The sequence below is a fragment of the Mesocricetus auratus genome, unplaced genomic scaffold (assembly GCF_017639785.1).
Source record: "Mesocricetus auratus isolate SY011 unplaced genomic scaffold, BCM_Maur_2.0 Super-Scaffold_100714, whole genome shotgun sequence".
NCBI classification, from domain to species: Eukaryota; Metazoa; Chordata; class Mammalia; order Rodentia; family Cricetidae; genus Mesocricetus; species Mesocricetus auratus.
Window position 1 is genome coordinate 1,268,084 of NW_024429270.1, and position 24,930 is coordinate 1,293,013.

The 24,930-nt window shown below is 42.9% G+C and overlaps 1 protein-coding gene across 4 annotated transcripts in view; it reads right to left on the minus strand.

Moving 5' to 3' along the window:
• Positions 1 to 1,543: 1,543 nt before the first annotated feature.
• Positions 1,544 to 24,930, minus strand: part of Csnk2a2 (casein kinase 2 alpha 2) — a 39,642-nt gene continuing 16,255 nt past the window's right edge. For 2 of the 4 annotated variants that reach the window (XM_040740757.1, XM_040740756.1), the window contains 8 exons: positions 17,691 to 17,750; positions 13,264 to 13,347; positions 12,469 to 12,579; positions 11,842 to 11,943; positions 11,327 to 11,427; positions 9,697 to 9,845; positions 7,066 to 7,159; positions 1,544 to 1,990 (listed from right to left, as the gene is read on the minus strand). In XM_040740757.1, the coding sequence (XP_040596691.1) occupies positions 7,083 to 7,159; positions 9,697 to 9,845; positions 11,327 to 11,427; positions 11,842 to 11,943; positions 12,469 to 12,579; positions 13,264 to 13,347; positions 17,691 to 17,750 (684 nt within the window). In that variant the 3' untranslated portion in view covers positions 1,544 to 1,990; positions 7,066 to 7,082. The remainder of the gene's footprint in view (positions 1,991 to 7,065; positions 7,160 to 9,696; positions 9,846 to 11,326; positions 11,428 to 11,841; positions 11,944 to 12,468; positions 12,580 to 13,263; positions 13,348 to 17,690; positions 17,751 to 24,930) is intronic. The other 2 variants (XM_040740759.1, XM_040740758.1) reach the window with 1 other exon arrangement.

The window sequence follows — 24,930 nt, forward strand, 5'->3', positions numbered from 1 at the left end:
CAGGCTCCGTTATCTTCTTCTCAGAGTCAAAAACAAAGTGAAAACTTCCCTCTCCTCTCCAGCCACCCCAAAACTCAAGAGTATCTGGTAGGCCTGGTGTTTCTGAAAAGCAAGACTTCTACACTGGGAAGTGAAGGAGAGCTGGAGCTAAAAAGAGGGGGAAGCCAATGACTAAGCTAGCCTTCCCAGTTTTCATGAGCGTTAATGGATCCCCTTGTCCCTACTGCTGGATCTGCCCAGGGCGTGAACTGCAGACAGGTCTGTGAAAACAGCCCGTACCCACTGTGTACACCACAAGAGCATGTGAATGAGCTATTGATACTGGAATACCATGGAATTTCTAGAGTCTTGAATTGAAAAGGGCTCAAGAAGACAGCCTAAGAACATTGGGCCAGTGGTGGGATGAGAAACCAAGGCAAGGTGCTTATAGCTCAGTGGCCTGGAGGGCACTTGCTGGCATCCAGTGGTGGGGAAGAATGGGGTATGTTAAGCTCTCATATCTGTAGAACTGACTACATCTGACATAAGTGGATCCAAAGGACATTGATACTATGGTGCCCCCCCCCCCCCTTTTTTTTGGTTTTTGGAGACAGGGTTTCTCTGTATTGTTTTGGAGGCTGTCCTGGAACTAGCTCTGTAGACCAGGCTGGCCTCAAACTCACAGAGATCCGCCTGCCTCTGCCTCCTGAGTGCTGGGATTAAAGGCGTGCACCACCAACGCTCAGCTTAACTGTTATATTCTTTCCACATAATCACTTCAATACTGTTGAGTGTTCACATGTGGATTCATATGGTCATTCAAAACAAGAGGCAGAAGGTGCAGAGCAAGCGGCCCTTGTGAAGAGCAAGCCTGCGCCCCAACCCACTGCCTGCTTCAAACCTGCCCGTGTCTATGTGCTTACAGTGTGAGAACTAGTGGCCAGAGGCTGATCAAACCCAGCTGTGTTTACTTCCCCCTACACAGCTGCTCTGAGATCCGTGGACTGAGGACATTGAAAGAGCACTATAAACTGGCTTTGTTTCCTGTTAACAATGGCTTCTTCCACGAGGCCTGTGTGCGTGTGTGCATGGGTTTTCCCTGCCTTTCCTGGGGGCTCCAGGACAAGATGAGGGGCATCTTTGGGCTTGATCCCTTCCCTCCCATTGGATAGCAGATTCAACCTGCCTCGAGGATTGAAGTATTTTTTCAGAAGGGTGTGAGTCTACATGACAGAGTAAGATATTGAGGCAGGAGTGAAGAAACAGAAAGGGTGGCTTACAGCATCGTCCTGAAGTTATCATGGGGCATTCAAACCCCTCGATGCTGAGCCCCTGCTCATTTGGAAGAGGCGAAGGTGAACAAGTGATGGGGATGAAGTAATCTAAGGAATGCCCAGCTCTCCCCTCCTATGCAGCCACCCAGGCTGTTCATTCCACTCTGCCTGTCACAAGCCATCCTGGCCCTGCTTCCCCCAGTTAGAGCCCAGCACGAGTGCACTGCTCATTCAGTCCTCTCTGGCCACAGGTCGTGGTCAATGGTCCCATACTGAAAACTCTCATCCACTTCTTTTAAAACGTTTTATTCAATAATATATACTTTTAAAATAATAATATGTAACTGCCCATCATGCCATACACTGCCCCCATCCCGTCTGTGGAGTCTGTGGTCAGCTAGTCCTTGGGATTTGCTGGAGCAACAGGCAGCCATGGGACAGGTCAAGGGCACAGGGAGCAACAGTAACCAACAACCATTTTTGCATACCCTTCACATTTCCCATGCTTTCTGGGTCGGGAGGAAGTCAACAGGAAGCCAAAGGCATGTGAACCTTTTACATTCGGAAGTGAGGTCTGATTTACGGTGGTGGGCTGCCCTTCAGGTGGTCTAGTTCGTGCTCGCCAAGCCTGCCACCATTTTGTGTCTGCTCTCGGGACGTGATCTCGCTACGCGCGTTAAGACGTTTGATTTGGTTCTTGTTCTGCTTATGGAAAAGTATGAGGAACCGCAACAGACCTGGGGAGAGATGGGAGGAGGGGAAAGAGGGCGTTAATCAATCTGAGTCAGAGTGAGAGCAGACACCCGGGACAGGACTGGGGATGGGGCACAAGCTTGTCTTCTCCACACCGCTCGATGGGACACTGGCTGTAAGAGCACAGGCCTTGAAGTGTCCTCTTCCTGCTGTTTGACCCCAACAGAGGGAGCCATTAGTCTGCCTTCTGGAGAGGAACTCTGGCCACATCATATCATAATCTTGCCCCGCCCTTCAAGTTCAGGTGCTGATGAAAACGCCTTGTGGCCATCCTGCAAGTCAGACAATAGGTCCAGCTCTAGGGTCTCAGACTTGACATACTGATTGAGGGGATCTTGAGTCTAGGAATCTGATGACTTGGTACTCACTCAGGGAAAGGGTCGAATCCACTAATCATTGAAGGGCAGCGGGTGTGCTCAAATTATTTTCAACCTGCCTCTGCTAATGGGTAGCTTTCTGGCATGGCTTCCACACCCACCATGGTAAAACAGGTGACTGACAGGCCAGTGGCTAGATTTTAGAGACCACAATGGGGAAAGCACTTGGCATCCAGTAAGTGGTCCCAGTCACTTTGTGGAAACTTCCCTTGGGGAAAGGGTTCTTTCTAATGCAAGATCCCTACCATTAGCCAAATGATGGCACAGGCCTACATTCTCCATGTGTGCTGCAAGGAATGGTGGGAGAGATTTTTCACAAATGGCCACGCCTGGGTCCCAAGGTTGAAGTCATGAAACAAAACAAGTCCACAAGAGGCTTGAGTGATGCCACTCAGAAACAGGTAGAGAACAAATCTGCCATGACACTCCAGTCCCACTCCTAAAGAAGTCTTTCACACCAAAGTGATGGCCTCAGTCACCACATAGGTCTTCAAAGATCGAGGTTTATGTCCGTGCCCTTCCCCAGCTCCCTGGGCCAGGACATGCAAGTTAAGGTTCCCCAGCAATTGTTTGTCTCCTAGTTGGGAAGGTCAGGCACTGTTGCCATGGCAGCCCATGTCAGTCATCCAGGGCCTCACAGTGGAACTGGGTCTGTAGTGTTCATTTGGAAAGGACCACAACACAGGCAGTGTTGTTTTCCTGCAAACAGAAGGCTCGTTCGTTCTTGAAGATTATCCAAGCTTGCCTCTGGATTCAAGATTCATGTCCCAAACTTAGTCATCACCATTTACAGCAAGAAGAGCCAGCAAGTGAAAAACGTAAATTTATTGATTCAAAGTTTTGTTTTTCTTTTAAATCCCCAATACATGCAGTTCAGGGTTAAGTGTCACATTTGTAGCACATTGTTGAGTATTGACACAAAAGTATGCATCAGCTGCATAATCCAACCTTGCCAGCTTCTACAACAAAGACCCCTAGCCAGCACAAAAGCAAGTGCTCCTGGCCATCTCCCTTCCCCATCATCCACATGCTGGGACTTGGTATTTAACCACAGGACAGGTCAGTTTTAATTTATTAAAGTCCCTGACAAACTCAGGTTCTTGTGTGCTCATAAGATCTGCTTGCTTTTGCTTCCAGAAGGGCTGACATTCTACAAGCACCTCTCCCCAGCTCTTATCCACTAACTCATATGAAGAGCCTGGAGACTGCCTTTCCCTGCGCAGGGAAACTGGCTCCTACATTTACCTCAATGCACATACAAACTCTTCCCACTGTTGATTGCTGGCCCCAAGCTCTGATGACACAGCAGCATGCTCCCAGAGAACCTAGGTTGTTTCCCTGAGTAGGCATAGACCCGGAGGCCCTTGGCAACTATCTCTCAAGGGCCAGTGGACCCAAGCGAGGGGTAGTGTCCTCTCTAAGCACATTTGTGAAGGAGCTTAGTATCCCCTAGTTTCGTTCTCAGGAAGTACAAGCTCTTCAAGGCCCACCTTTGTAACATTTTCTTACTGAAACCTTTTCTTTCACCTGCCCCTCCCCAGCCACCTTCTCTAAGCCTCCAGGACTCCCAGTTCCTTTCTCTCTGCAGTCGGCCTGAGAATACTTTCCTTTCCCTAAGAGGACACTGCCCTAAGCCAGGGGGGCATGGACATGTCAGGAGAAGGCCTGTGAGGAGGCCTGGCTGGGTACTCTACTCCATAGCAAACCTCAGTAACACATGCTCGAATTACACAGGCAATGGCTTCTAGGCAGCCACCCACAACAGGGGCAGGAGCAGGAGCAAGGTCAGCTGACTGGAGAACAAACTGTCACCAACACACTTCTTAGTTGCATTCTCAGCATGGCTTAGCCCAGGCAATTGTGAGGTCATGCTCCTAGTGGATACCAAGGAGACACTGACCCGGAGTCAGCCCTGGGGCCTCAGCTCAGCACACCAGGTGCCCGTTCTTGAACATAGGCAGTACCTGAGATGACAGTGCAACACTACCCTGTTCCCCACCATTGGTTTGTGGGTTGTTTTTTGCTTTTCATTAGAAAATAAAGTCCTTGTCATAGGCACTTTTAACTTGTGATAAGGTAATGAAGCAAACAAATGAAAATTACTGAGATGAGTTTAAGAAGTATGTATATTCACTGTAAAGGATACTGAGTGGGTCAATTTACCAGGGTAGTCTTTAGACTAGACTCATCCCTACACACGCATGCACGCACGCTTTAAAACTCTCCAAACCCAGGTGAAACATCCAGGGGGCTGGACCCAGGTACACCTGGACCAAGGTAGATTTGGAAACAGGTAAGAGGTCTACTAGATTCACTGCACTTGGTAAAGACCAGCCCAGGTAGAGTCCAGATCCAGAGGAAACAAGCATTAAGCCCAAAGTATGCGCCAAAGCTAAGGCAGAAGAGAGGTAAAATACAGGCACTGCTGCATACAAAGGACATGCCCCAAGGACCTCTCTCCTAGAGCATGCCAAAGGGGAGATCAGGGGAACATGGCCAACCTTCCTCCCAGAAGTCTCTGGAGGACCCAGGGCAGAGAGGTGGGGTCACTGCTCAATTGAGACCCCCCCCCAACAGCTATTGAACAACTTAGAGAAGAAAACATGGGTGATCAAGGAGATGAGGTTAGAAGACAGGAAAGACATACGGCGATGACACATCCCCTGATAACCAAGGGCACATGAGAAGGCCCATGGTAATCCCCAACACTTGAGGTTTGCTACTTGACATGCTAATACAGGGTCAGTAGCATCCATGTCATGTTTTCGATTCTCAGGAAGAACAAAAGTATACATCGATTTATAGAAGGTAGGATGCAAGGAGGTAGGATCTGTATGAAAACCTTAACTGGATGTCAATGTTCTGGCTTTATAAAGGATCTTAAAGAAGATTTTTAAAACTTTATTTATTGTGTGTGTTTACATGCCACAGTGCACGTGTGGAAAGAGGACAACTCATGAGAGTAGGCTCTCCCCTCACCACGTAGATTTTGGGGACTGAATTCTTTGCAGCAAATGCCTTTACCTGCCATGTTACTGGCCCAAGATCTTACTTTTTAACCTATGAACGCAACTCCATACTATCAAGAGAAGAGTTACATTTGTTCATACAGACCAAACGACAAAATAGAATCTGCATTTAGAGATGGACCTGCTACCAATACCAATACAAGTTTATTGGAATTTGGAATGTAAACAGATGTTTCAAACAAACAATCTAACCTTATAAAAATGTATGGCATTATTAAATAGTTAATGAAGAAATCCTAAGTGTGATGTTGTAGATACCCCAAGCATGTTAGGTCCCCAGAGCTGAGTGAGGCAGCCAAGGAGAGGGGACTAGCTGGCAAACCATGTCAGTGACCAGTCCCCCAAATGAAATCAGCTCTACAAAACAAAAACAAAAAACCCCAAACAAAATCTAGCTCTGTGCTAACATGAAGGTTAGCACAGAGGATCTAGACAGCTGTGACACTTGCTCCAGGAGCCCCACTTCCTCTCCCAGGCCTTGGCCGTCTCTCTCCAGCCAGTTGCAGGAGTCATAGGATAGCCTTGCCCACAAGGTAGCGCCTGCATGTCAGAGACTTCTTTGCCATTACACTCATGTATGACCTATCAGAGCTATAAATGCAATCACCCTGATTGTAGCCAGATCTGTTTTTCACGGGGCAAAAAAGAGGGACGATGGTAGGTATGCCTTTTGCATATGTGAGATTGTTCCTGAACACATCCTAATAGAACACTACCCTCCATCTTTGACCTGCCGGAAGACTAACATTCCAGCTGCAGCTATGGTCGTGAACAAAAATAGTCTTTGTTTTAGAGTGGTACATTAAAGTAGGTGCCCACACAAAGATGTGCTGAGAAATGGTGAAATTTTCCTTATAGGGGGTGGGGGGAGTGGTGCAAAAAAAAAAAAAAAAAAAAAAAAGCAACAAGATTCAATAGTTAGGCAAATCAATAAAGGTGAGCCCCAAGTTATGCACACAGCATGAAACTTCTAATGAACCTGGGACCTGTTCATGGCATCTCAAGATTTACAGTGCCATCTTCTGACACTAAAGAGGACGTGGTGAGAGCGACTGCAGTTTGCTTCCAAATGAATATACTTAGAAGAAAACTGCAGGAATGAGGTACATTTCCTGGAGAGCTCATGTCATAAAAAAATACATAACACATGAATTTGTAAAAGAGCTTAAAAAAAATACTGTCACTGCTTTAATCTTTTTTTCTTTTCTTTTTTTTTTGTAAATGAGGCTGGTGTGTCAGAATAGACTGCAGACTTTGCTAAAACTTGAGCCTGAATCCTCACAGAAGAAAACCAGACACCACAATGGAATAGATAGGAAGTCAGATATTCAGAGCTTGTTGACCGAACGGATTAATTCAACAGTGGTATCCTGTTAAACGCAGGTACGTGTACAACAACTCCGAGCTTCTCATCTCCCATGCATTCCAAAGGGAGAGTCCCCTCAGATCCTCAACTATGTGCACTGCCACACTGTACAGCGCAGCTCCCTGCAGACTAGTACTGGGGAGTTTCTTGCTTTTGACAGGCTTTAGGTCTTTACTCTTCTTTGCCTTTAGAAGGAATGATTAGAATTTCTGTTTATCACACTGTAGTTTCCTTCAAGTTTTTGTTTGGTTGGTTGGTTTTATTGGCAAGCATCAGTGCCGCATTACCGTCGATTCCCCAGGCTTCATCGTGCTGCGGTGAGGCCACTGGAAAGCACGGTGTTCTCTGTGCAAGTCTGGGACTGCTCCTTCACCACAGGGTCTGCAAGAGAGGAGCACAGGTCTCCATGTCAGCACCAGCACTGAGGGTGTATTGGGAATGCCATGGCCAACCTGCCTTTCCTCTTCTATATGCACCAAGACAGACATTTATGTGGATGGAACTCAGGCCACACAAGAACCAGGCACCAAGACATGATCAGGAAATAATGCCTTTTCCTTTTGCCTCAATGCAGGGAATGGAACCCAGTCTCACACATGATAGGCAATCATCTAAGTCACATCCTCAACTTCTTAAAATTTTATTTTGTTGCTCAGACTGAACATTCTTCTTTAGCCTTAACCTCCAGTGTGGCCATACCTGTCATGCCTACTGGGTAATTTTATAGAATTGATTTTTCTACTTCCTTAGAATACAGACCCAAAGCCAGGAGTTGGTGGCACATTCCTTTAATCCCAGCAGAGACAGGCGGATCTCTGTGAGTTTGAGGCCAGCCTGGTCTACAAATCGAGTTCCAGGAAAGCCTCCAAAGCAATATAGAGAAACCCTGTCTTGAAAACAACAACAACAACAAAAAAAAAAAACACCAAAAACCAAAACCAAACCAAAACAAATACAGACCCAGCTGAAAGGCAGAGACCCTAACTTACCACTGTTCAAAATTCACATTTCTTACGGTTTCTCTCTGAACACCAACATCAAATTTAGACCCTAAATTCTTTAAAGTGTGTTATAAAAAAGGTGAATAAAAAAGCCAACAGTCGAGCCGGGCATTGGTGGCGCACGCCTTTAATCCCAGCACTCAGGAGGCAGAGGCAGGCGGATCTCTGTGAGTTCGAGGCCAGCCTGGTCTACAGAGCGAGTTCCAGGACAGCCTCCAAAGCCACAGAGAAACCCTGTCTCGAAAAACAAAACAAACAAACAAAAAAAAAACAACAACAAAAAAAAGCCAACAGTCTATCAATTTTAAGCAGCAGTGAAATATGTAGTTTATTTAGGAAAGTAAACAATGATTATCTAAAATGCCTATCAGGTTACTTTTATTATTATTATTCCTGAGACAGGGTCTAACTATATTATACCTGAGATGGCCTCAAATTAGTAATCCTTACACATTTGCCTCATGAGTTTACACCAGTACAGCTTTTGATTTTACTGGGTTTTTTTGAGACAGGGTTTCTCTGTGTAGCCCAGGCTATCATGGAACTCACTCTGTAGTTCAGGTTGGAGTCAGGGATCCACCTGCCTCTCGGCCTTCTCAGTTCTGGAATTAAAGGTGTGCTATCACCATGCTTGGCTATTTTTGTTGTTGCTGCTGTTTTTAAGATAGTCTTACTATGTATCCCAAGCTAGCCTTGGACTCACAAACAGCTGACTAACTCTGCCTCAGCACTTGGTTTAAAGAAGTGGACACCACTCAGGGCAACACCAACATCCTAAAATGGCCTAACTTGGTGGGTAAAAGCAGCTTTCTGTGTTGGAAATTAGAAAGCAGACAATGGAATGTCAGCTGTGTAGGGCTCAGAAGGCTAAAAGAGAAGACCCTTTGCATTTTTTGTTGCCTAATATTATTGGGAATTAGTAAACTCCAAAGGAAATTGGGAAAGGAAAAGAGCACACAGTGGTCAAACAACAGACAAAAACTTTAAGGGACAGAGTTCATCTTGACTTACAGTGAAATGAAGTTAAGTTACTACTCAACTTATTACATGACTAGACTAAGCCACCCTCTTCTGTCAACGACACGGGTGACATGGGAGACTTTCAGTGGGAAGATGGGAAGAACTACATGTACCCAAAGCACAAGCACATGGAGAAGGAACACATACGCTCTGGAGATGTCACAGGTCAGAATCCAGCTGCCATACCTGCCGCCTGCTTACCCCAGATTCCTCCTGCTCACATATTGCTTTCTTTAGAAACACATTACTAAAAAAGCAGCGATCTTACTACTTTGTTTTGGTTTTTCAAGACAGGGTTTCTCTGTGTAACAGCCCTGGCTGTCCTTGAACTCACTCTGTAGACCAGTTTGGCCTCAACTCACACAGATATGCCTCTACCTCTGTCTCCAGAGTGCTGGGATTAAAAGCACGTGCTGCCACCACCACACAGCCTGATCTTACTACTTTTTTTTTTCAAGACAGGGTTTCTCTGTGACTTTGGAGGCTGTCCTGGCACTAGCTCTTGTAGACCAAGCTGTTCTGGAACTCACAGAGATCTGACTGCCCTGCCACCTAAGTGCTGGCCTGATATTACCACTTTTAACTAATTTTTTTTAAAGATTAGAAAAAAAAAATCTTCATTTAGGTTTTCGCCCTTGGGGGGGAAAAATCTTAGATACCTTCAGTATACAAGCCAAAGGTGATGAGAATGGGTTGACAGCCTGGCCTCAGAAGTACAATTAACCCTTAAGAGCAAACACCTTCAAGAACTAATCAAATCACCTGTAAAGTGGTCTCAGTGGTCCAGAATATGAATAAAATCTGAAGCCAAACTCCTAGGTTGATCCAATCCAAATACCTAGTTTTCTGCCTGACCCCAAAGATAAAGGTGACACTTTCTGCCGTTTAGTAACTCACAGAAGTACGGGTGCTCCATGGCCTCTTTGGCAGTCAGTCTCTGTTGATGGTCGTACCGCAGGAGCTTGTCAAGAAGATCTAGGGCCTCAGGACTGACAAGGTGTCTGTTTTCACTATGGATAAAGTTTTCCCAGCGCTTCCGTGAATGTCTGAAAAACAAAAACAAAAGTGAATATTAGTATTATTCTGAGACTAAACAACCAGAAAACCCTTCTTTAATAGACCTAACATAAACAAATCCTTAGACTACTGCACTTCGTGAAACAGCCAAAGCTCATTTTTATCTGAACCTACTTCAAACAGGCCTGTGTACCCACACCCTGCCGCCCAATTAATGGGTGAGCTGAACCTATTGAAAACATCTACACGTGAGGGAGACTTTGTTCAATCTTTCTGGGTTACTCGTATGCCTGTCTTTTCATCAAATGTGAGTAAGGTCTGGTGATGACTACGTGATGCATTGGTCAGTAGATATGTTTACAAGGCTGGCTTCAGAAACAAGCAGTTTCATAAAATAAGGTCTGAAGACCACCTGTCAAAGATTTACTTTTGACATACTGTACTGACGCTGGGCATGGTGGTACACACCTATACTCTTAGCACTCAGACTGAGGCAAGCTACACAATAAATGAACAAACAAACAAAACCCACCCAATACCTAAATTGTGAAATTAAGTACAGTACCTGAAAATCTTGCATGCCTTAATATTTATTATAAAACTTCTGAAAATAAGCTATTCACTTATCTGAAGAAGCCTAGTTTTCTAAAATTTGCCATCAAAATAAACATATGCAGGGCTAGGGAGATGACTCAGTGGTTAAGAGCACTGGCTGCTCTTCCAGTGAACCCAGGTTCAGTTTCCAGCACTCACATGGTGGCTCTTAACTATCTGTAAATCCAGTTCCAGAGGACCCCTTCTCTGGCTCTACAAACACCAAGCATACACATATGGTACATATGTATGCACACAGGTAAAACATGCTTACATATAAAAAGAAATAATTTATTTTAAAAAAGTACAAGCTTTGGGGCTGGAGAGATGGCTCAAAGGTTAAGAGCACTGACTGCTCTTCCAGAGGCCCTGAGTTCAATTCCCAGCAACCACATGGTGGCTCATAGCCATCTGTAATGAGATCTGGTGTCCTCTTCTGGCTTGCAGACAGACATGGAGGCAGGATGTTGTATTCATAATAAATAAATAAATCTTTAAAAAAAAAAAGTACAAGCTTTGACCAAATAAGCATATTTTTCTATAACATTATGATTTTATTTTCCATTTGTTTCCACAGGATCTCAGGTGAGTTTCAAATTCAATGATCCTCATGCTATAGCCTCCCAAGTGTTGTGATCAGAAGCATGCACATCTACACAAGTCTTATTTTCCATTTTCTATTGATAAATAGGAATCCTAGCACCTAGGAGGCCAAGGCAGGTAGATCTCTGCGAGTTCAAAACTAGCCCTGATCTACATAGTCACTGAGACCCTGGTTCATTCAATAAGTAGGTAAATAAATATCAATACTGATATTAGAAAAGGGAAACTGGATGTTGTCTAACTTTACCACTTTTGAAATAGAGCAAAGTGCTTCCTTCTTTCCTTCCCTCCCTCCCTCCCCTTTCTTACTTACTGTCCCAAGATATCATTGAAGTGTGGATCTAGGTCTATGTGGTACTTCTTCAGATATCCGTACAGCTCATCTGTCCCCAGAACCTTGGCAATTCGAACAAGCTGAAACACAGAACAAAACTGACCAAACCACCAGGTACAGAGCTTCCTGTGAACTTTTGAGGACCCTGTGCTGGGCCTGGGAATCAAGAAATCCCATGCCACTCAAACCCCAAACGACTGAACAGATAGAATAAACAGAGACTTAAGGATACAACACTCACGCGAAGGCAAGTTTCTACACTGCCTTTAAAGGGTTAACATAACGTAGAGGCTAACATCATTGGGGACACTGATCAAATGACTATAATGTGATTTTGTTAGACAAGGAAGTGCCTTACTTCTTAGACCCATCTTGAAAGTTCACCAGGCAGTATTGTCTGTCTCTGCATGATTGGGGCCCTCATGCCCATATACATATATAATTCTGAACAACCCTTTAGCTTACACAGCCCCCAGAGGGCTGAATCTGCTCACCTGGTCATAGTTGTCCTGCCCATGGAAGAATGGCTCCTTTCGGAAAATCATGCTCGCTAACATGCAGCCCAAGCTCCACATGTCCAAGCTGTAGTCATACATCTGAGTGCAAGAAGGACGGTCCATCAGTCAAGGACAGTCAGTCACTCTTTGTATTAATTGTCTCGTAATCATCTGACTTTCAGCCCTGACTTTTGAGGCACGAGAATCTTATACACATTAGGCAAGCATTTACTACCTACTACCAAGCTCCATCCTCAGCCTTTCTGCAATTATTTTAGAACTAAGTCATTCCTTTCCCCAAAAAAAAAAAAAAAAAAAAGCCAGCAAGACTCAGCTGGTAAAGGCTGTCAAGCTTACTACTTAAGTTTGGTTACAAAAACCAGTATGGTGGAGAGAACAAACACCTGTAAGTTGTCTTCTGACCTTCCCACATGGATTGTGGCACAAGTATGTTCATACACATACATATATGCATAAAAATAATGAAATTTTTAAATGCTGCTGAGAAAAACCTTTAAAGGAGAATAACTGGGTTTTGAATACATCCAAACTGACTATCCAGCAACCAGGAAAATTCCTAAGGAAAATAGAAATAGCTCTGAGCAGCTTCACCAATATGTTTACCTGATAGTCCACAAGGAGCTCTGGTCCCTTGAAGTACCTCGAGGCCACTCGAACATTGTACTCCTGAGCAGGATGATAGAACTCCGCCAGACCCCAATCAATCAGTCGGAGCTATGACAAAGACAAGACCCAACAGAATGCAAAAGGTACACTTTGAGATGCCCATGACGAGGCCACACTGCATTTCTACAACAGGTATTTGGCCACAGTGTACCCAGGAAAAATCTTACTTCAGAAACTGCAGATGAAGTCATTCATGGAGCACAGTACTTGGAATATATGAGTTTTTTCCCTTTTAAGTTATCCTGTTTTTTTACTCTCCAGATCAAAAGCGCTCAATCTTTATTCGGTCTCCATGCTACTTACATGTGGAACACATGCCCCCACCATTAACAGCTCTTAATGTAAGGTCCAGGCACTAATGAAGGACTTACGTGTATGACCCACTCCAGGACAGAAGCACTGCTCTAGTTGGTCATTAAGCTAATACTGTCTATTGGAAAGACAGAAGTGTGTTCTTTTAGGGTTAGTTGGACTGGTCTAATGGTCATGAAGAGCAAAGCAGAAACCACTGATGTCGTTTCTTCCTGAGTCCCTTTGAACTCTAAAACCAAAATAAAACCAGTGACCATAGTCAAGGTCTTAGTGTACTTCCTGGAGACTAGAAAAGTCAAAGTAACACAGTCTATTGAAGAAGTCAGTGTGGTCCACAGACACCACAATGCTATTTGACAATGTTTAGGTTTTTCCCTAAACCTTCAGCAAAGATTTGGTGCTGCCTGGCTGGATTGGTACCTTTTTTTGTTGGTGATCTATCATGACATTGTGAGGTTTCACATCCCTGTGCATGATTCCCTTGCTGTGGCAGTAATCCAGAGCCTAGTAGGTAAGAAAGCACAGAGAAAAGTAAGCAAACCCTCTACCACCCACAACGCAAACACATTTTATTATTTGTGACACTTTAACTTGAACAGTCTCAAAAAAGGGCAGCTTACTGCCTGCCTTTAAGGAGAGAGACAAAAGATGCTCTCCGTGGATACTACAGCTGGCAGTCAGTAGAAAGGGGGATGCCGATGATCATGCTGAAGGTTGCTGTAAAAAGAGGGGACGAGAGGCCAGAGTGTGGGTATGAAGAACGACACCTTAATGTATCCTTCAACAAGGCAGACTTGGCTATGTGGGCCATGAGTTTTCCAGATCAAGAAACATTTATATTTTCCTTAAACAGAAAACTTGAGCTAGCATTTAAGAATTATCATTACTATTCTAAGAGAAAAAACTACTTCCTGTAATAGAAGCAAAGGGCTTTGAAGTGTTAAAAGCCAATGATCTTTAGTAAACTGACAGCTATATAACCACTGCCGCCGCCAACGTTTCAGAGCTTTTCAGCACCTCCACAGTTGGATTGGTGTACGTTCTAGAGATTTCTTTTGACCACACATTCCTAACAGTACAGTACTTTGTTCATCTTTCTCACAGAGCTTATTTAATTTTGAGACTGAATCATTTATGAACTTATTAGTTTACTCACTTGGGTTGTTTCTACTTTTGGGTGTTGAGAACAACGCTGCAATGAATAACCACGTGTAAGATTTTTTTTAGAGGCAGAAGTGCCTTGTTGCATGTTAGCTTTACAAATACTAAGGAACTGCCTGTTTTCTCAAGTCTAAACCACAATGGTTCCAGTCCTTCCACATTCTGGATGACACTTGGCACTGTTTTTGTGTTTTGTTTTCCAAGACTGGGTTTCTCTATGTAACTCACTATGCAGACGAAAGGCAGGCCCTGACTTAGAGATATGCCTGCTGCTTCCTCCTGAGTGCTGGGATTAAAAGCATGCACCATTGAAACTGTGTTGCTCTGTCTAACTTTGGAGCCTGTCCTGGAACTTGCTCTGTAAACTAGGCTAGCGTCGAACTCACAAAGATCTGCCTGCCTCTGCCTCCCAGGTGCTGGGATTAAAGTCGAGCACCACCACTGTTCCCTTTTTAATTACAGTTATTCAGGTAGGCTAAAGTGGCATCTCAATGTGTTTCTGACTTGTATTTCCTTACTAGTGATGAAACAAATTATCATCACATGGTTACTGATCATTTTATATTTATATTGCCTTTGAGGAAATGTTGATTTAAAATTTTTTCTTTAAGTTTCAATTAATAAGCCTTTTTCCTTTTGATTGTTACACAGATCAGTCAGGTTGCCCTCTACTCTCTCTGCACACAGACTGACCTCAAAGTTGATATCTTCCTGCCTCAGACTCCTGAGTGCTGGGACTGAAGGCTTGCTCACTATATCCAGATTTTTAAAAAATCTAATACACCCCACACACAGACTCACAGCTCTTAAGTCTTCTTTTCCATACACACCATGGGACATCTTTGTGAACCCCAAAGTTAGACCTTTTGGCTTAAAAAGCACTGGAAAGCTTCAAGAGGCCAGAAAATTCCTCATGTAGTGCTATCCTGCATTAAAGAGTGTTCAACAGAACGTCTACTTAGCCTAGGTCTCGGCTGTGCCACTCAAGCTGTAACAGCCAAAAATAATTCTGGATACCAAGTACCTCCTGGTTGGGGAACAGTGGCAGAGCAAGGACACTGTACCAGGCAACTTTATGCCACCGGTGCATTTAAACAGGATGATCAGCACATCTAAACTATGCTCCCTGCACACTTATTTGATCTTCTAGGTGAGGGAGATGGGGTGGGGGAAGCAGGAGAGGAGGGAGGGAGAACTGGGATTGGAATATTTAAAGAAAAAAAAAAGTCCCTGGTCTGTAGCAACAGTAACAGACAAGGTTTGATGCTTTTACTTTGGAGAATGGGCAATACAAAACCTGGGGACAGAGATGAGATATAATCTCCAAAGAAGGGAATACTAGAGGGAGGGGGCCTAAAGAGCACTTTCTGGACATCCATAGTTTCTTCACCAGCCTTGTCCATCATTTTCTACAGCAGACTGTGGTAATCTATAGCTGTGTGTAGTAGAGTAGCCAGTAACTACTACACTCGGCATGCAACTAGTTTCACATGGATAGAGAATAGAATTCTTAAATTAAATGCCTACCATAGATCTAAGGACACTTGGCTGAAGGCTTACACATATAAAGTATAGTATCATGGAAACTCAAGATTTCTTTACAACAGCAGTAGCCAAGACTCCAATGTGTTGTTGTGCCTTCTTTCAACTGGTATTTTGTTTAAGCAGCATTTCATAATTTCCACCCAAATCCCATCATGGCAGTTTTCTTATGATACTAGGGTCAATGAGGGCACATCCCTCTGAATCTGAATCAGATCACATAAAACCTGGGGGGTGGGAGTGGCCACTGAAAAGTCACACACAGCCTTCAGCCTCTACAGTGGCTGGGAGGTTAAATATTTCCTGGTTCCCAATTCTATCCTTTTCTAATAGGGAAAATGTTGATTTCTGCTATTTTTACCTAGTCTTTGTCAAAGATCTAATATGGACAATACCTGGGATGTGAAAAATACACAGAAGGCTGAGAGGGAAAAAAGGCAGCAGTGATTAATTCTTGGCTGTGTTCACTGGCTAGATACCCTGTGGGGCTCCTAACAGGCCTTTAAATCTGCTACAGCTTCTGAGCATTCATTAGCAGGGAGAGCTAGAGTGCTGCTATCACCAGACAGAAGCATGATCCATAAACCCAGAGGCCAGATGTGCTAGGTTCTGTCTTTATCTAGCTGGTGTTGGCCAAAATCTACAAATCCTGAATATTGACTTGTGGCCACTTGTGAGAAATGAACAGTGGCTCTCAAAAGTGTATATGTGGGGCTTTCTGGGAGGACCTCTAGGAAATGTAGCTTGCTGTTCCTAACACTGCAAACCACTTCCTATTGGATTTCTAGTCTGGAGAAGGCACAGATAAGGTGGACCAGGTCAAGCTCTAGTCTACTCTTACCAACAAAAAGGAAGTTCAATAGACATGGTGTGAATTCCAAGCTCACCACTTTGGCTACAGTAAGAGGCATATGATTCAAGTACAATTCTAAGGAAAAGCATTCATTTCATGGGGGAAGTTCTTCACTTCCCTAAGCCCAGCCTTACTTCAACCTGGTATTTTGTTCAAGCAATATTTCCCAGTTCCCACACAAACTCAACCTTGGGAATTTTCTTAATTGAGATCCACAACCACTAATCCTTATCCCCAAGTTTTTGCAATATTTGTATGTATGTATTATTATTAATTATTATTATTTTTGGAGACAGAGGTTTCACTTTGTAGCTCTGGCTGGCCTGGAACCCACTATGTAGATAGACTAGGCTTACGAGACCCACCCACCCACCTCTGTCTCCCCAGTGCTAGGATTAAAGTCATATACCACCATGCCTGCACAAGTCTGTATTTACAAAGCACTTCTAGGGGAAGGGGAGTTCATAGTTCCCTAGTTCTTAGTGACTCATTACCCTAAAAGGTACATGTAGCATTTTCAGAATGCTTTACTCAAGTGTTTCACTTACACAAATGAAACACTCCTTTGTCAAATAATGTTTCGTTTTTTTATAGTACTTGATATTTTTAAGTCATTTAGAAGGTCCACACATCACTTCTCCCTAGATTAAGGGCTAGTCAGTGCTTGGGTTGAGGCATAGAGATTCTCAAAGAAAGGGATGTTAAGACAGTTTGAAAAAAATGGCTGCCAATTAATTCTATACACATCCCTCTTCATGACTTTCCATAAAGAAATAATAAACATTTTATACCCTTTGAAGTCAAGGGCAGTGCTTACACATTGAGGTCTCCATTCTTACTGCTATTTGAAAGACAGCAATGCCAGCCCACATCACAAATACATGAATGAGGCTAGCTCAAACAATTCTGTCTCAGGCGGGCAGACTTGAATCTAAAAATGAAGTTACCAGGCTAACTCATGAGAGTATTAGCAATAAAAAGCCATTTCATTTAAGTGTGATGTGACTTTTTACACAGAGAAGATTAGGATTAATTAACTGTCAAAAAAAAAAATTCAACTGCCACCAAGAGCCACAGGGAGTTCTGAGCTTTGTATAATGACCCTGTTGTAGCCTTCTTGACCAGTCTTGTAAGTTTTTGTTTTTTTAATCGGTGAAGTCTCACAACAGAATTCTCATCAGAAGTCTCACTAGATTCTCCCAGTATCAGGAAATATTCTGCTTGAATTCTTTTAAAAAACTTCTTAAAGGAACAAGCCTGGGGGGGCGCACCATCTATAAATGCTACTTACTTTAAGTAGTTCATACATATAAAACCGGATATCAAAGTCAGTCAGGATCTGGTAGAGTTGCTGAAACAGATTTCAGAAAACAGAAAGTCAATTTAGTCTGATTGTATTTGCTATTCTAAACGCTGGCCTTCCCCTGCAAACTTAGTTATTTGATCTTTCCCACTTACTATTCCACAATTCTAATAACCATAGCCACATTGCTGTGAAGTCTATCTAGTTGTCTACACCAATCTAAGTCCACCCAGCACATAACACACCTGGAGGACTTCCTCAGCTGATGTGGAATGGTGTTAGGGGAATGAAATGGTTTGTAAAGGAAACAAGGAAAGTGAGGGACATTTGGAGATGCCCTCTGTTCCCTACCAAATAATTCCTGGCTGAAAATTTCACAGGCAATAATGGAGATTTTTTTTTTAAATAATAGAATAAGGCACTAAAAATAAAAAGGCAGCCGCGCCAAACAAGACCAAAATACAGGTTAACACACTCATGGAAACTTTCATTACTCATAATCCAGAGATCTACCTCATGGAGTTCTGAAATAAATTTCCATTTCTTGGAGCAGAGTACTAGGATAATTAAAGCACTACAAGCATTGCTGTTCACAGACAAACAATTTCAAGAAAATCTTTCCCTGTCAATCTAGGCAACACTTTCTATAAATAACGTTAACTGAAAAGACTTTAAACTTTTCTGCTATTAGAAAAAAAAATCACACATCACAGGGATGCTCCAAGGAGCAAAGATTGACTACACTGTGATTTTTGTTTTTTTCCAGACAGGGTTTCTCTGTGTTGCTTTGTAGACCTGGCTAGCTTACACTGTGATTCTATAAGAGGAAAGTAAAAATCACTTATCTGCAAACATGACAAAGAAACTAATAAAGCACAGGTGTAGAGGAAGAGGCCACTCCTCCCTTCACCCATCAGGGAAGAGTAACTTTAACTTGCCTTTCCAGTTTAGTAGGACCGTGTAGCTCCATCAACCCTAGACAGCTGCTGGCTCAGGCCCATGAACTGCTGAGTTGCTAGGGGCTCACCCCTGGGCTGGGGACAAGTCTGGGGGTGGGGGAAGCTGAGCTGTACTCACACCTACTCACCATTTCTACCAAACCCCAGGCTTTTGTCTTTCCAGCCCTCTGCTTCAAGACAGGTTTCTTAGCTAGTACTTGATCACAATTGGCAACCAGAATATGCAGGTCTAAGCTTTGATACCAACTTGGGTGTGAGAGAGATCAATTGCACAGGTTGTGCTAAACTGAACGAGGTCAATAAATAGCCCAGAAAAGAGGAAAGACCAAATTCTCAAACCCTCATGTGCTAGGACTTTTTTCCTAGAAAAGTAATTTGGGTTATTTTATTTGAAACTGTAAAAGGCTTTTCTTCTTGTATCATGTACTATCTATATCAATCATCCTGTTAAGGGCCTACAGTATAAAAATAAATGTCCTTGTCCTGTCAACAAAATACTTCTGACTATTCCAACCAGTACCAATTTTACTGAATATGAAGGACATCACCTACACAACAGTTCGTGGCTGCCCATCATTCAGTCTGACCTCCTTTTTCTTGGTGGGTAAGATTAAACTGTATCTGGACCAAGTAACCTCCCGGGTTTATGATTAAGGCTTCTCCAGGGGCTAACCTGGCTTCCTCTAATTCATGTTGCTCCGATCTTCACTGCAGACTTCAGGGATCATCTTCTCTGAAGCTACCAACATGCATCTGTTCCTCCATTGTCCCTTCTAGTGCTCCTCTCGAAACCATCCCATCAGCTTTTTATACAGAAACAGGGGTCTCTCCCTTCTTTTGAGCTCTAGGGCAGTGGTCCTCAATTTTCCTAGTGTGGAAACCCTTTTATATACAGTTCAAGTTGTGGTGACCCCCAACCATACTTTTTTTTTTTTTAAGATTTATTATGTATACAACATTCTGCCTCCATGTATTCCTAAATGCCAGAAGAGGGCACCAAATCTCATTATAGATGGTTGTAAGACACCATATGGTTGCTGGGAATTGAACTCAAGACCTCTGGAAAAGCAGTCAGTGCTTTTAACCTTTGAGGCATCTCTCCAGCACCCAACCATAAAATTATTCCATTGCTACTTCATAACTGCAGTTTTGCTATCTGATATTTAGGATATCTGATATGGGACCCCAGAGGGATCCTAACCCAGTTTGAGAAACACAGCTCTGGTAGTGACCTGGAGTTCTGAAGGTAAATCCTCATTGTTGGCTATGTACATGAGGGAAACAGCTGTCCTCAGCTGGTGGCCACTACTGTGGTGATTCAGAGTCTCTGAACTCTCCCCACCTCCCAAGTGTCATGAACCCGTTGCACAGCTGTACCCTACCCCATTTTCTCCACCAAACCCTCAAACTCAAGCCTTCATATAGCAGGACAGCATGCATAGCTCCTCCACTTGCTTTTGTAATGCTCACCAGTTAGTGGAACAAAACAGAACCTAGCTTCCAAGAAAACTAGCAGAGTTCATGTGAAATTAGAAAGAGAAAGTTCCTAAGAACCACACCTTCCCCCCCAGCTATGTAGAGAATATTATTAACCAAGCAACTGCAGAATGTTGGAAGGAAGTAAGCGTTGCTCATATTTGCATAAGAGACTTATCAAAAACAATCCAAGCTATGTTTCCCAGAAGATTACGAACTCACAAGTAAAGGCACTTGTTACCACACCCAGTGACCTGAGTTAGATCCCTAGGGTCCACAAGGCACAAAAAAGAACTTACTCTCAAGTCTGATTCACACACACACACACACACACACACACACACACACACACACACACACACACACACACACACACACACACACACAGGAAAAACAGATTATGAAGGTAAGGAAGAAACCACTTACCTATTCCAGCTCAGCTGCAAAACCTCAAATACTTTGGTGTTTCCCTAGTTTTACTACAGGAGTAAACTAAGAAGGCTGGTTGAGTATGTCTTTGACTTTTAAAAATAATAAAAATAAACCCTGCAACATCTAAAGAGGAAAATGACAGACAATGCAACTTGATAATCAGGCTTGAGGTCTGTGCAAAGTCAGACACCTAAGGAATGGCCACAGTGGGCCTCAAAGATGCTGGGGGCAGGGCAGGGCAGTGCAGATCCCATACATAGTCTTTGCCTCAATGGCTACAATTCAAGGACTTCATTTCCTATGGACTCTGACCCAGTACAGAAGAGCACAGGTATGACAACAGAGTGAGCATACACAGTTCAGTCTACATGAAGAAATCTCAGGGCCCAAATGGAGGAAGACCAAAAAGGAGGGAATATAAAGTGAAAGACAGGTATTGTAGTCACAAATTTAGATACTGTAACCTTCAAGACAGACCAAAATAAATAAATAAAAAGAAATTTAAAGAGCTAGAACACATTTCTAATCCAGTAAATAAACTTTACAATCTGAAAATGTCACAAGTCTTAAGGAAATGATAAAATGTTAATGACACCTAAATGTAGTCTAGTGGTTCCTCTAATGAGGAAACCATCCAGTCTGTAAGTCCACAGGACCAGTTAGCACAGAGACACTACTCAAATGTATTAAGGTGAACCTGCCACCTGCTTATGAACGAAGCTCAATTAATCCTTACCAATATTCAATGTTAAAACTTGATAATTGCCGGGAGGGGGTAGGGTGGGGTGGAAATGGGGGCAGGTTGGAGTGGTTGCACATGCTTTTAATCCCAGCATTCAGGAGGCAGAGGCAGGCGGATCTTTGTGAATTTGAGACTAGACTGGTCTACAAGAGCTAATTCCAGGACAGCCTCCAAAGCCAGAGAAACCCTGCCTTGACCCCCCCCCACAAAAACCCCCAGAAAAAACTTGCTAACTGACCATGTCTGCCTTTTCCTTTAGAACTGTTCTGAGACATGGTCTTCCTACACAGCTCAAGTTGACCTAGATCACTATGCAGTCCAGGTTGGCCTTGAGCACAGATAGAATTCTCCTGTCTTGGTTTCCCAAGCACTGGGTTTACAGGTGTGTGCCACCATAGCCAACTCTCACTTGAGACACTTTCCAGGTCACTCTGAGAGATGACTCTCTCCTTTTTTTTTTTTTTGTGGTCTTTTTAAGGGCCAATATATTTCTTCTACTGGTTTAACTTTGACATATAGAAAACAATCGGTGGTTCTAAAGGGGAACTGACCAAACCTCTACCATGAAGTGAAACACTAGGGGAAATGAGTAAGGAACTAGCCACCATGGTTTAAAACATGACCCACTTTAAAATCACAAAGAAAACATCAACAGGCTCCAAATAACCAGTACTATACAGGGTGGGTATCTGCAGTGCTTGGGACCAACAGCCTATGTTTGTTTGTTTTTGTGACAGGGTTTCTCTGTGTAGTCCTGGCTGTCCTGGTTACTTGCTCTGTAGACCAGGTTGTCCTTAAACTCAAGAGATCCTCCTGCTTCTTCCTCTTGAATGCTAGGATTAAAAACGTTTTTAATATCACATTTTTCAGCTTTTAGAATATTTGCATAATCATAATGAAATATCTTGGTCATGGGATCCAATATAAAATTCATTTATGGTTTTGTTTTGGGGGTATTTAGGGATTTTTTTTTGAAACAGGGTCTCATGCAGCCCAGGTTGACCTCAAACTCTAAATACTTCAGCTTTTGCCTTCTGAGTGGTAGTATTAAATGCCCCAGTCACATGTGGACAAAATTCATTTGTGTCTCATATACATAGAACACAAAAGTAAGCTCAAACTTTTTTTTGGGACAGGGTGGTATTACGTAGCCATGGATGGCTTCAAACTGAGATCCACCTGTCTCTAAACAAGTGGTGAGATGAAAGGTGTGTACCATCATATTCAGTTCATTCAATATTTTAAATAGTTCTGATCATAAAACAAAACTTTGTGGGGTGATAATGACACCCCACTTCACATTTGAGATTTTTAAACTAGGAATGCACAGCCTGGATAGATCATATTTTAAGTATAATCAAGTTAAGTCAAAAATAAAGGAATCGTTGAAAAGGCCAGTTGATCTTGAACTATATACTCACAAACATAAAGACATTATGGGAACAATAGTTACAGAGAAAGTTCTGAAAAAATCCATGATAATCGATGGATTACAGTGTAAATAACTAAACTTCTTGGGTTCTGTGGCTAATGCAGGAAAATACCCAGGTTCCATTAACAGCACATTCAGAACCAAGTATTATAAAGTCCAACTAACTCAAAGATGTCTTAGCAAAAAGATGAAGCTAGCAATGGGAGGGAAGGACAGATGTAACAGTAAGGGCATCAAAACACTGACTGGTCATCAACAAGCTCACAGTTGGCCACTGTGAAGAAAGTCTGGGAGAAAAACCCCTAATCTACAAGTTTAAAACATGCACTTCTAATTCAAAAACCTTCATCTAACATTAACAAATAATTTTATGAGGACAGCTGCCTAGATTACACACTGTATATACATTTAGCAACTACAATGAGGAAAAGCTGCCTAAACTTATTTATAAACGTTAATATAACCTAGATACCAAAATGAAATGTCTGCATAATGAAAGGAAATTTATGGATCAAAACTGATTATCAACTGGTTCCCTACCCCCATCCCCCCAGAAATCACTAAACAAAACGTGGGCACTGCACGCTGCCTTTGTTTTGCTGGGTAGTACTAGTGATGGAGCCTACGGCCCTATGCACACTGGACACACATCCAGCCACAACACAAGCCAGTCACTGCTGTCGCACCCTAACATTCAACCAGGACAAACTTCGGATAGTACCTGAAAGCCAGCTATTATTGCACTACACACTAAAAGAGAAAAAGATGAACAGGAAAACCAAATCTTTCCATTCAGGCAGACACAGGACAAAATAAAAAATCCTTACTGACATAATGGCCAACAGATTGCCCATTTGTGACCTGTCATCCAAATTAGGCGAAAAACTAATTATCCAAATGCCATCATTCACCATTCCAAAACACACATGCTACCTGATATTTAGTGTTCTTTTAGGATGACCAAAATAGCATTGTCCAGTATTCAAAGGGGATCCCCCCACCCCTCTGCTTCATCTGAAGGCCCTCTAAAGGAAAGCAGTTACAGGCCTGAGAGACAACACTTTGAAGCCAGAAAACATGTTCATGGACTTAACAGACTCAAAAAGCTGAAAATTCAGCCAAAGGTGAGGAGCCCCTAGCCCAGAGCTTCAAACGAAGAAGTACAGAAAGGCTAGATATGGACATAGCCAGCTACATCTGAGAGAGAGCAAACAGCAAGCTGGAAACAGAAGTTGTGAGCTAGCACACCAACACCACTGATATCTGCATCGCATTCTACAAGAGCCCAACTGCCAAGTGTGTCCTCAAGACAGGGGCCTCCCCTTCAGAGTATTATTCCACCAACAGGAACAGTAACTAACAGAGCCAAACAACAAAATGGTGAAGAAAAACAGATGAAAGGCATGGAGAGAAAATGCATTCATCTCTATGAGAAAACAGATGACATTACATAAAGCATAAGAGAACAGGACACTATTTTTAAAAATTCAGAGACCCAAATGGACTTCTAAGATACAAAGTCTAACATTTGAATTATATTCTAGACAGCGGGAACAAGAAAGGGTCGAAGGAATCAAAGAATGCTGACACTATGGAAGTCATGAGCTTTCAGATGGAAATGTCCAGCAAGAATGCATAACAAAGGATGAAAGGAGCCCACAGGAAGGCACACATCTGATCATTAAGAAGTCTGAGAATGAAGAGAAATTCCTAAACACTTCCAGAAAAAGAAAAGAAAAATCTGTAGATCAAACAGGAGGGGCTCTAATGCTGACACCAGAACAAATGCTTTCAAACTGAGGAAATCATGAATTCCAAAACAGAATTATACCCCAGTGAAGACATAAGTGAGACTAAAAGATGTTCTCAAATATCCAAGTGTCAAAAACCACTATCTCCACAATCCCTTTAAAAGCACCCATTAGAGCAACCATGTCTTCAGAACAGCTCCTTTAAGGGTATCCCAGGATGTCAGAATTCCTGTCAATTCCCCCCAGAAGCCTGATACAGCACCTGGCAGGTACCACCTTTGAGAAACACAAAATGCTGAAGCCACACTGATTTTACCTGTAAGGGAGTTATAATAACAAAGTATTTGTTACACACAGGAAAGGCTGTACTCGATATAAAACTTACTACTCATTTAAGTAAATGCATCTTTCCCCTTAGATACCCTTGAGAGATTCC